Source organism: Penaeus vannamei, chromosome 37 (assembly GCF_042767895.1).
Source record: "Penaeus vannamei isolate JL-2024 chromosome 37, ASM4276789v1, whole genome shotgun sequence".
Classification (NCBI taxonomy): Eukaryota; Metazoa; Arthropoda; class Malacostraca; order Decapoda; family Penaeidae; genus Penaeus; species Penaeus vannamei.
In genome coordinates this window covers 26,378,415-26,390,914 of record NC_091585.1, presented here as the reverse complement: position 1 = coordinate 26,390,914, position 12,500 = coordinate 26,378,415, and the positions used below count along the sequence as shown (strand labels likewise).

General features: G+C 44.6%; 1 protein-coding gene across 1 annotated transcript in view; it reads left to right on the top strand.

The window, feature by feature from the left end:
• LOC113814157 (coiled-coil domain-containing protein AGAP005037) overlaps window positions 1-12,500 on the top strand; it is a gene marked incomplete in the record, with an annotated part of 653,514 nt that overhangs the window by 367,326 nt on the left and 273,688 nt on the right. The window contains 1 exon segment of the mRNA XM_070115391.1: window positions 7,886-8,032. Within this exon segment, the coding sequence (XP_069971492.1) occupies window positions 7,886-8,032 (147 nt within the window).

Here is a 12,500-nt window from a genome sequence, read left to right as displayed (position 1 = left end):
TCTCTTTTTCTCTTCCTTTCTCTCCCCTCACCTCACCCCCTCTCCCTGTCTTTTTTCTCCCTCTTCCTCCCTCTCTTCTCTCCCTCCCTCACCCCCTCTCCCCGTCTTCCTTTCTCCCCCTCTTCCCCTCTCTTTCTCCTCCTTTCTCCTCCCTCCCCTCACATCCCCCCCCCCCTCTTCCTTCTCCTTTCCTTCTCCCCCTCTCTTACCTCTCTCTTCCTTTCTCCCCTTCCCTCCCCCTTTTTCTTCTCCTCCCCTTCCCCTCTCCCCCCCTTCCTTTCTCCCTCTTCCCTCCTCCCCCTCTTCCTTCTTCTCCCCTTCCCCTCTACCCCCTATTCCTTTCCTCCCCGCCCCTCCCCCTTCCTGCTCTCTGCCCCTCTTCTGTTTCTCCTTCCTTCCTCCTCTTCCCCTCTCACCCTCTTCCTTTCCTCCTTCCATTCTCCCCTTCCCTCTCTCCCCTCCTCCCCCTCTCCCTTTCTCCCCTTCTCCCCTCCTCTCCTCTTCCACCCCCTCTTCTCCTTCCCTCTCCTTCCTTTCCTTCCTCTCCTTCCTCTCCCCTCTCCTTCTTCCCTTCCCCCTTCCCCCTCCTCTCCCTTCCTCTCTTTCTCTCTTCGTGCCCGTTACCTTGCGCGTCGATTGAGCAAAATCCGTGCATGGTCGGAAGAAAGGTTTCGGTTTTATAAGGTTTGTTCGTTATAGGTTAAAAGCAGGTTCTCCCTCCCCTTCCCTCCCCTTCCCTCCCCTTCCCTCCCCTTCCCTCTCACTCCTCTCTTTCCCTCTTCCTCTCTCCTCCTCTCCTATCCTCTCTTCCTCTTACCTCTCTCTCCCTCTCTTCCTCTCCCCCTTCTCTACCGTTCCTCCTCCTTCTCTCTTTCCTCTCCTCCCTTCCTCTTCCCTCCTCTCTACCGTCCCTCCCTCGTTCCCTTCCCTCTCTTCACTCTCTTCCCTTCCCTCTCTCGTCCTTTCTTCTCCTCCTCTCTACCAGCCTACGCTCCGTGTTTACTTCCTCTCCTTTCTCTCCCCTCTCTCCATCCCTCCCCTCTTCCCCGTCCCTCCCTCTCTCTCTCGTCCCTCTTTCTCTCTCTCTCATCACACCCATTCCCTCTCTCCTCTCTCCCCCATCGCCGATACGCTGCAGCTATTTCCCCACCCTTTTTCAACCCTCTCTCCAGCATCACCTCCCCTTCCTCCCCTCCCACCTACTTTCCACCACTCCCCACTAACCCCCCATCCATTTTCCTACTCAACTCCCCATCAACCACCATCCCCATCCTCACTTTCCACCCTCCACCCATCCACCCACCTATCCCTCCTCCCCATACCAACACTTTCCCATCCCCTACCTCCACCTCATCCATTTTCCTCCCCCTCCTCCTCTCAACCACCCCTCCTCACCTCCTCCCCTTTCCTAACCTCCTATTCCCTCCTCCTCTTCCCCTTCCCACCACTCCTTTCCTACCCACCCACTTCCCACCCCCACCCCCTTTCCAAACCCCCTCCCTTTCGCTACCCCCACCCACTTTCAAAGGCATCTCCCCACCCCCATCCCCCTCCCACTTTCCACACCCCTAGCCTCCCTCCACCCCCTCCTCCCGCCCCCCCACTTTACCAACCCCCCCCCACCATCTACCCCACTTGCCCTACTTCTCCCATCCTTATCGCCGCGAGCGAAATGAAATCAGGGGATCCTTCCATCCCGCCTCATCCCGCCCCGGATCCTGCGTGAAAAGGAGGGGAATTTTTCGGCCGAACTCGATGGGGAGGATCATGCACTCCGAGGGGGTGGGGGATGGGGGATGGGGGTGAGCCAGTAGGCCAGGATGGTAAGTGGGGAAAAGGGGCGGGGGTTAGGAAGGGCATTTAATCGAGTCCTCGGGTCATGCATTCCTGGGAGTGGTGGAGCGAGGGCAGGAAGGGGACTGGTGGGGTAGGGTTGGGGGCATGGGGTGTGGTGTTGAGGGTGGTGCGGAAGGCATTTATCGGGTCTTCAAAGCGATTTTCCTGGGCTTTTTTTTTGCGGGGGGGGCATCGGCATTATGACTTTTTTTTTTTTTTTTTTTTTTTTTTTTTTTTTTAGAGGGGGGGAATTAGACTGGTTATGGGCTGGGGTTTTGGTCTTGGTGGCATTGGGCTATGGTGTTATGACTCTGGAGTTAAGCTTGAAAGTTTGACTGGATTATAACCTCTGGTCTGGGAGGTTGGACTTTGGGCTTTACTTTGTGTTATGGTCTGGGGTTTAGGCACGGGGGGGTCCTACTGTCTTGATTGCTGTTTGCACCCATTTGGGCTTCGTGTTTTTAAAAGAGGAATGAGAGAAGACAGGCCGTAAGGGGATGAGGAGGGGAGAAGAGGAAGAGGAGGAAGGAAAGAGGTAGAGAGAGAGAGAGAAATTTTGATATTGATTTGGGGATATGGAAAAGAAAGGGAGAGAAGAGAAATGGAAATGTATGGTTTTGTTGATAAAGATCTCTCTGTCTCTCTCTCTCCCCTCCTTCCCTCTTCCCTCCCCCTATCTTCCTTACCCCTTCTCTCTCCCTCTCTTTCCCTCTTTCTCGTTCTCTCTCCCTATCCTCCTTACCTCTTGAATATGAAACGTGTGGATCCTAATCTCCTCCTCCTCTTTTTCCCTATGATCCTTACCCCTTTCTCCCCCCTTTCCTCTCTCGTCTCTCCCTCCTCCCTCCCTTCTCTCCCCTCCTCTCTCTCTCTCTCTCTCTCTCTCTCTCTCTCTCTCTCTCTCTCTCTCTCTCTATTTCTCTCTCTCTCTCTCTCTGTCCCTCCCTCCCTCCCTCTCTCCCTCTCCCTCTCCCTCTCTCTCCCTCTCTCTCTCCCTCTCTCCTCTCTCCCTCTCTTCCCTCTCTCCCTCCCCCTCTCTCTCTCTCTCTCTCTCTCTCTCTCTCTCTCTCTCTCTCTCTCTCTCTCTCTCTCTCTCTCTCTCTCTCTCTCTCTCTCTTCCTCTTCCTCTTCCTCTTTCTCTCTCGCCAGAAATAAAAAAAAAAAAAGCTTGAAGGTCGGACGCAGACAGATGAGACCTTTCAGACAGTCTTCGAGGGCCAAGATGGAGGAGCCAATTCTTGTAAGGAGGGAGGGAGGGAGAAGGGAAGGAGGGACGGAGGGAAAAGGGAGGGAGGATGGTGAAGGGGGAAAGAAGGGAGGGAAAAGGGGAAGAGGATGAGGAGGGAGAGGATGGAAGATGGAGGAGAGGGAGACAAGGGAGGAAGGGAGAGAAGAGGAGGGAGGAGGAGGGAGGAAAGAGGGAAAAGGAGGGAAAAGGGGGAAAGAGGAGGAAGGAGAAGGAGGAGGAAGGAGGAAAGAAGGGAGGAAAGTGGGAAAGAGGAGGGAGGAAGGAGGGATGGAGAGTAGGAATGAGGGAGGGAAGGAGGGATGGAGAGTAGGAATGAGGGAGAGAAGGAGAGAAGGAGGGAGGGAAGGTGGAAGGCTTGGCTGACCCACTGGTCGGGAATCACGTGACCGGGAGAGACACTTGATCAGCTGGTCTTTTTAGGGGATCGGATCACGTGGTTCTCGCTCCTCTCTGGTGCTTTTTTGTCGTTATTGATCGGATTGTGTTGCTGTTCGATTATTTGTTTTCTACCTATTTAGCACACACACGCACACACACACACATTTGTTTATTTTGTTTGTTTCTTTCTTTATTTATTTGTTAAGTTGTTTGTTTGTTTATGTGTTTGATTAGTTGTTTATTTGTGTTTATTGTTTTTTAGTTTGTTTATTTTTTCGTTTGATTATTTTTTTGTTTTTTGTTTGTTGACTGGTTTATTTGTTTGTTTGTGTTTGTTGGTTTGTTTATTTGTTTGGTTGTTTGTTGGTTTGTTTGTTTTTGTATATCTCTTTATTTGTTATTTGTTTTTGCATATGTTTATTGTTTATCTTTGATTTCTTTATTTGTTTATTAATTGCTTCATTCATTTGTTTATCTATCTAATTGTTGGAGGTTTGTTCATATTTTCATTTATTTGTTTATATTTGTGTTTAATTATTTGTTTATTTAATCATTTATTTGCTTATTCATTTGAGTTCCTATCTTTTTATTTAATTATCTATTTGTCATTCTGTTCACATATTCTGTTTATTCACCTTTATTTATTTATAATTTGTACGAAACGTGGTCATTTATAAGCTAAAAATGGGGGCTCTCTCACCCCCCACCCCGTCCCCTCCTCCATCCCCCCTCCCCACCCCCACCCCCCCATTATTCATTATCCCCTCCATATGGCATAGCAACTTCGTGTTGGGTAAATATTTTAAATTGTTAGATATTGTGAACTCATTCACATGTTTATTCACATTCATTTATTTATCATTTGTACTGCTGTGGGAATTTACGCGGTAAAAAAAAAAAAAAGAGGGGGCTCTCTCCCCCCCACCCTCCCTCCTCCATCACCCCCTCCTCTTCCCCCCCCTCTCCCCTCTCCCCCTCTCCAAACGTGGCCAGTTTATAAGCTAAAAAGAGGGCTCTCTCCCCCACCCCCCCTCCCCTCTCCCTCTCCCCCCACCCTCTCCCCTCCTCCATCACCCACCTCTCCCATTACCCCTCCACCTCTCCCACCTTCCTCCCCCCTCTGCCCCCTCTCCCCCTCTCCTCTCCCCTCCCCTCCTTCCAAACCCCCCTCTCCACTTCCCTCCTCCTCTCCCTTCTCCCTCCCCCTCTCCCCTCCACCCCCTCCTCCCTCTCCCCCTCTCCCACCCCACCCCCCATTATCATTATCCCCTCCATATGGCACAGCAACTTCGTGTTGGGTAAATATTAGAATATAAAATATTGTGAACTCATTCATGTTTATCACATTCATTTATTTATCCATTTATTGCAAGCAAACGTGGTCATTTATAAGCTAAAAGGGGGCTCTCTCCTTACAACCCTCCTCCATCCCCCTCCCCACCCCCACCCCGCACCCTCTCCCCCCCTCTCCTCCACCCCCTCTCCCCCCTCCCCAGCCCTCTCTCCCCCTCTCCCTCCCCCTCCCTCCACACACCCCCCTCCCCCCCTCTCCCCTCTCCCCTCCCCCTCTCCCACCTCCCTCCCCCCATTATCCCCTCCATATGGCATAGCAACTTCGTGTTGGGTAAATATTACAATCACAGTCGCATTTACACCGAGTGCGGAGCCAAATGAAGTACGCACACATACACATACGCACACGTGTATGCACAGGCAGGGGCAAGCGCACATGTAAAGGGATATGCATAGGGAAGGGCACACGTACACGCAAACACACACTCACACGTAAACGCATACGTACATGTAGATACATACACAGACACACACGTACACACATACACGCATAAGCATAAGCACACACGCACACGCACACACACACGCACACGCACACGCGCACACGCACACACACACAAAAAAAAATGATAACGCGAGAAAGATAAATGAAAAGATGGAATAACAAAAATAGATTAATAAGAGAGTAAAAGAATTGAAGAGATAGACAAAATAATAAATAAAAGCAAAATACAAAACCGACAAAAAAATAAAAACAAAAAAAGATAACTCAAGACAACAACAACAAAAACAAAGAACAAACAATATCCAAATTTCTCTTATTAGTGTCATTACATTTACATTCGAAATGAAATATCGAAAGACATAAATTAATCAGAAACTTAACGAAGAGCACAAGAAACGAAGAAATCCGAGGGGCATATTTTTATAAATTTATAGATATATATTTTTATAAATATAGGCATATATTATAATAACAAATTCTGTGGTTTTAAGCAAATGTGTCTCGTTGATTCGTTTCGTTGTCTCGTCTCGTTGATTCGTTTCGTTGTTTCGTTTCGTTGATTCGTTTCGTTGTCTCGTTTCGTTGATTCGTTGCGTTGTTTCGTTGTTTCCTTGTTGTCTTCGTTTCTGTTGTTTTCGTTATGAAGGTCTCGTTTTCGTTGTCTCGTTTCGTTGATTCGTTTCGTTGTCTCGTTTCGTTGATTCGTTTCGTTGTCTCGTTTCGTTGATTCGTTTCGTTGATTCGTTTCGTTGTCTCGTTTCGTTGATTCGTTTCGTTGTCTCGTTTCGTTGATTCGTTTCGTTGATTCGTTTCGTTGTCTCGTTGCGTTGTTTCGTTTCGTTGATTCGTTTCGTTGTCTCGTTTCGTTTCGTTTCGTTGTCTCGTTTCGTTGATTCGTTTCGTTGTCTCGTTGCGTTGTTTCGTTTCGTTGATTCGTTTCGTTGTCTCGTTTCGTTTCGTTTCGTTGTCTCGTTTCGTTGTCTCGTTTCGTTGTCTCGTTTCGTTGTTTCGTTTCGTTGATTCGTTTCGTTGTCTCGTTTCGTTGTCTCGTTTCGTTGATTCGTTTCGTTCTTTCGTTTCGTTGTCTCGTTTCGTTGTCTCGTCTCGTTGTTTCGTTTCGTGGTCTCGTTTTCGTTTTCGGTTTCGTTTTCGCTGTCGCTCTCTCTCTATCTCTATCTCTATCTCTATCTCTGTCTCTGCCCTCTCTCTCTCTCTCTCTCTCTCTCTCTCTCTCTCTCCCCCTCCCTCTCCCTCCCTTCCCTCTCCTCTCTCTCTCTCCCTATCGCCCTCTCCTTCTGCTCTCCCTCCCTCATTCGTCTCTCATTCCCCTCTCTCCCCCTCTCTCTCCCTCTCTCTCCCTCTCTCTCTCTCTCTCTCTCTCTCTCTCTCTCTCTCTCTCTCTCTCTCTCTCCCTCCCTCTCCCTCCTCTCCCTCCCTCCCTACCCCTCTCTATCTCTCTCCCTCCCTCCCTCCCTCCCCTCCCTCTCTCCCTCCACCCTCCCCTTCTCCCTCCCTCCCTCTCTCTCTCTCTCTCTCTCTCTCTCTCTTTTTAGCAGAGATCTATACGTCCACTCTCCCTCCCTCCCTCCCTCTCTCCTCACTCCTCTGTCCTTCCCTCCTTCCCTCCCTCCCTCCTCTCTCCCTCTCCCTCCCTCCTCTCCTCCCTCCCTCTTCCCTCACTCCCTCCCTCCCCCTCTCTCTCCCTCCCTCCCTCCCTCCCTCTCTCTTTCTCCTTCTCTCTCTTTTTTAGCAGAGATTACACGTCCATCTCCTTCCCTCCCGAGTTCTGTCAATTGGCAAAGTCCAAAATATTGTTTCCTTCATAGTTTTCGCGTTCCTGTCGCCTCGGGGGGGAAGGGCCCCGTATCGGGAAGGGCCCCGGAGGTATTCGCGCTCAATGCGTTTCGGTGGGGAATAAAAAGCGAAATGTGGGATTGTTGTAAGAGGCGAGAATATGTGATTGTGATAGAGAAAATATAGGATTGTTGTATGAGCGATGATATGTGATTGGTGTAAGAGCGAGAATATGTGATTGTAATAGAGAAAATATAGGATTGTTGTAAGAGCGAGAATATTTTATTGTTGTAAGAGCGAGAATATGTGATTGTTGTAAGAACGATAATATGTGATTGTTGTAAAGGCGAAAATATATTTGTTGCAAGAGCTAAGAGGCGAGAATATGGGATTGTTGTAAAAGAGATAATATGTGATTGTTGTAAAAGAGATAATATAGGATTGTTGTCAGAGCGAGAATATGTGATTGTAATAGAGAAAATATATGGTTGTTGTAAGAGCGAGAATATTTGATTGTTGTAAGAGCGAAAATATTTGATTGTTGCAAAAACGAAATATATGATTGTTGTAAGAGCGAAAATATGTGATTGTTGTAAAAGCGAAAATATATCATTGTTACAAATTCGAAAATATATGATTGTTGCAAAAGCGAAAAATAAAGAATAAAGCAATAAGTATTATTAATAATAATAATAATAATAATAATAATGATAAATAAAAAGATAAAGAATAACAAAAAAACAACCACAACAACAACAATACCAATACCAAAACCAAGAACGAAACTGACTAACCCCTTCCTTCCCTTCCCCCCCTCTCTCCCCCATCAGAAATGGACGACAACAGCTACTGGGACGAGGACCCGGGGATCATGAGCGAGGCGGAGACGTCCTCGACCGGCAGAGGGAGGAACCTGAAGCCCCGCACCTCCCTGCCCATCGTCAGGACGCCCTCCAAGACGCTGGAACGGCCCCTGGGTGAGTGTGGCCCCGCGAGCATGGCCGGCCTCGGGGTTTCTTAAGTTCTCGTTCGCATTGTCTTGGCTGTTTGTTTGGCTGTCTTTCTTTATTTCGCTTTCTCTTTCGTTCTCTCTCGTTCTCTCTCGTTCTCTCTTTCTCTGGGTGAGTGTGGCCCCGCGAGCCGGCCTCTCGGTTTCTTAAGTTCTCGTTCGCATTGTCTTGGCTGTCTTGGCTGTTTGTTTGTTTGGCTGTCTTTCTTTATCTCGCTCTCTCTTTCGTTCTCTCCCGTTCTCTCTCGTTCTCTCTTTCTCTGGGTGAGTGTGGCCCCGCGAGCCAGCCGGCCGGCCTCTCGGTTCGTCCGTCCTCTGGCTCGGGGTTTTTCTTAAGTTCGCGCTTTCTTTCGTTCTCTCTCTCTTTCTTTCGTTCTCTCTCTCTCTCTCTCTCTCTCTCTCTCTCTCTCTCTCTCTCTCTCTATATATATATATATATATATATATATATATATATATATATATATATATATATATATATATATATATTTATTTATATATATTTATATATATATTTATATATATATGTATATAGATAGATAGATAGATAGATAGATAGATAGATAGAAAGATAGATATAGATATAGATATAGATATCCTTCTCCCTCCCTCCCTCCTCTATTCCTCCATCTTCCCTCTCCCTTCCTCCCATCCTCCCTCTATCCCTCCCTCCCTTCCTCTCTTCCTCCCTCTTTCCCTCCCTCCCTCCCTCCCTCTCTCCCTCCCTCCCTCTCTCCCTCCCTCCCTCTCTCCTTCCCTCCCTCCCTCTCTCCCTCCCTCCCTCCCTCCCTCTCCCTCCCTCCCTTCCTCCCTCCCTCCCTTTCCTCCCTCTCTCTCTCCCTCCCTCCCTCCCTCCTTCCCTCCCTCCAAAGCAAATTATCACAGACACTCTATCAAGGAGGCAGGAAGGGAAATGGGGTGCCAGGGTGGTGCCAGGGTGATGCCAGGGTGATGACGAGCGAGGGAGGCTGGGTATGCCGGGTCGCGCGTGGTGAAGAGTGATGGTTTTGTGATGATTTTGTGATGACTTTATGGTGCGGTGTGGAATAATGGATTTGTTGGGGGAGGGGGGAGGGGGGAGGGAGGGGAGGTGGTGATATGGGGAGGGGGGAGAGGGATGGGAAGAGGGAGAGAGAGAGATAGGGAGGGAGGGAGAGAAGGAGGGAGAGAAGGAGGGAGGGAGAGAAGGAGGGAGAGAAGGAGAGAAGGAGGAGAGGTAGACAGACAGACAGACAGACAGACAGACAGAAAAGGCAGACAGACAGACAGACAGAAAGAGACTGAGAGACAAAAAGTAACAGAAAAATAATTAGAGACAGAAGCAGAAACAGAAAAAGACAGGCAGACAGAAAGAGAGAGAGAGATAGATAGAGAGAGAGAGAGATAGAGTACGAGATAGATAGATAGAGAAAGATAGATAGAGAGAGAGAGAGAGAGAGACAAACAGACAGACACACACACAGAGAGAGAGAGAAAGAGAGAGAGAGAGAGAGAGAGAGAGAGAGAGAGAGAGAGAGGATGAGAGAGAGAATGAGAGAGAGAGACAGAGGATGAGAGAGAGACAGACAGACAGAGAAAAGAGAGAGAGAGATAGAGAGAGAGAGAGAGAGAGTACGAGAGTACACAGCCAACATGAATAGGAAACTAATTACCAAGAAAAAATGAAAAGCTCCATTAAGAGCTTAATCACTCTAATTAACAGTTTCTGAATAATTCACACTCAATCAGGAGTCAGTCTCGATAAAAGGATAATTCGCCTTTCGAATGTATTGGCATAAGGAACAAATTTGCATCTCATCCAAGGCGGTGGAGACATTGGATGATTTGACCAAAATATTCAATAAAGATTTCCATTATGGAGATGATACGAGAGTTGTGTTATTGTTTTCTGCTAGGATTATAAATGTGCTTGTTATTGCTATTGTAGTTATTTTTATCATTTTTTTTTATTGTTATCATTATTCTTTACTCATTTGTTTATATGTCTATTTTGTGTACTGATTTTTCCTTTTACTTATTTATGCACGTGTCTACTGATTCGATTAGTCCTTTATTTATTTATTAAATATTTGTGTATTCATTTGGATATTTATTCATTTGTTTCTTTGTTTGTTAATTTATTGTCTATTGATTTGTAAAATTTTCTTTTGTCTTTGGTACAATTTTTTTCTCTCTTTCCTATAAAACATTTTTTTCTCTTTTTTCCTATAAAATATTTTTTTTCCTTTTTTCCTATAAAACAATTTTTTTCACTATTATTTCCTATAAAACAAAAGTAATTTGGTGCCCCTTTTTCATTTTTCACCGTCCATTTTACCGCTCAAAAATTACGTGGATAGATAGATAGATAGATGGAGAGATAGAGAGATAGAGAGATATAGAAAGATAGATAGAGAGAGAGAGAGAAAGATAGATAGATAGATAGATAGATATACTGATAGAGGAAAAGAAAGAGAGAAAGAGGAAGAGAAAGAAAGAGAGAGAGAGACGAGAGACGAGAGATAGAAGGGGACAAAAAGAAAGAGAGACGAGAGACAAACAGACAGACATACAGACAAAAAGCGAGATAGCAACCAGCATACAGAGAACAGACACCCAAAGAAATATCTACCAGATGCCACAACCTTTCAAAACGAAAGCAAATTGCTCTCGAATCTGTGTTAATCATTGAACACAAACCTTAATTACACGTAGATGCACCACCTGTCATTTCGGCTTAATTTACTTTATTTACCCACGATTACAAGCATCAATTAAAAGCTACCCGTTTTGGATACCTTTGTAATTGACTTCATCTTGGGGTCTGTGAAGTACGGGTTTCCACGTATTGGGCAATAAGGTCGATTCTCGTGGACGCCAAGCCTACAATTATTTCCCTTACGCGCAACTTCCCTGATATTGGCTTCTCTTGATGACCTGTTTCATGTGCGGTTCACGGTATGTGCTCAGTCCGGTTGGTATAATTATGGTGATTTTTGAGGGTCTTTTCGTGTATTTGTGGTGTTTCTATTTTTCTTATTATTGTTGTTTTTGTTTTATTATTATTGTTGTTATTGTTTTATAATTATCATTATCATTGCTATTATTGTTATTATTGTTGTTATCATCATTACTTATCATCTTTATCATTATTATCACTGTTGTTATCATCATTACTTATTATTATCATTATCATTATTATTATTATTATTATTATTATTATTATTGTTATTATTATTATTATTATTATTATCATTATTATTATCATTATCATTATTATTATTATTATTATTATTATTATTATTATTATTATTATTATTATTATTATTATTATTATTATCATCATTATTATTATTATTATCATTATCATTATTATTATCATTATTGTTATTATCATTATTATTATTATAGTTATCATCATTATCATTATTGCTGTCATTATTATTATTATTATTTCAGTGGGCCTAGAATTATTATCATGTAATATTCAAAAGAGATCGTCAATAATGATGTTGCTTTTCACTTTAATATAATTCACTGTCATTGCATCGATAAATGATACCAAATTACATCCAACTATGATACCAAATCTAAACAAACAAAAAATGTCTATACCGCTACTTTTGTTATTTTCATTCGATCTCTCAGGTTCAAATCCTCCATTACAGTTATTTTTAGGGATTCGATAAACCTAATCAGTGTGTCTTCACATACGGTCTCTCAGTTTTAATCATTTTATAGTTATTTTTAGGGATTCGATAAACCCAATCAGTGTATTCACATACGATTTAGCAGCTCCAATCCCCCTTTATAATTAGTTTTAGGGATTCGATAAACCTAATCAGTGTGTATTTTCACTCGATCTCTCACTTTCAATCCTCTTTCTTAGTTATTTTTAGTGATTCGATATCCCCAATCCGTGTCTCTTCACATACGGTCTTGCAGCTCCAATAGTTATTTTCAAGGATTCGATAAAACTAATCGGTGTTTATTTTCACTCGATCTCGCAACTCCAATCCTCCTTTATGATTATTATTATTACAGTTATTTTTAGGGATTCGATAAACCCAATCGGTGTGTATTCACATACGGTCTGGCAGCTCCAATCCCCGTTTATAATTATTTTTAGGGATTCGATAACCCCAATCGGTGTGTATTTTATTCGATCTCTCACTTTCAATCCTCCATTAAAATTGTTCTTAGGGATTTGATAACCCCAATCGGTGTGTCTTCACATACGGCCTGGCAGCTCCAATCCCCGTTTATAATTATTTTTAGGGATTCGATAAACCCAATCGGTGTGTATTTTCACTCGATCTCTCACTTTCAATCCTCTTTCTTAGTTATTTTTAGGGATTCGATAAACCCAATCCGTGTCTCTTCACATACGGTCTTGCAGCTCCAATAGTTATTTTCAAGGATTCGATAAACCTAATCAGTGTGTATTTTAATTCGAT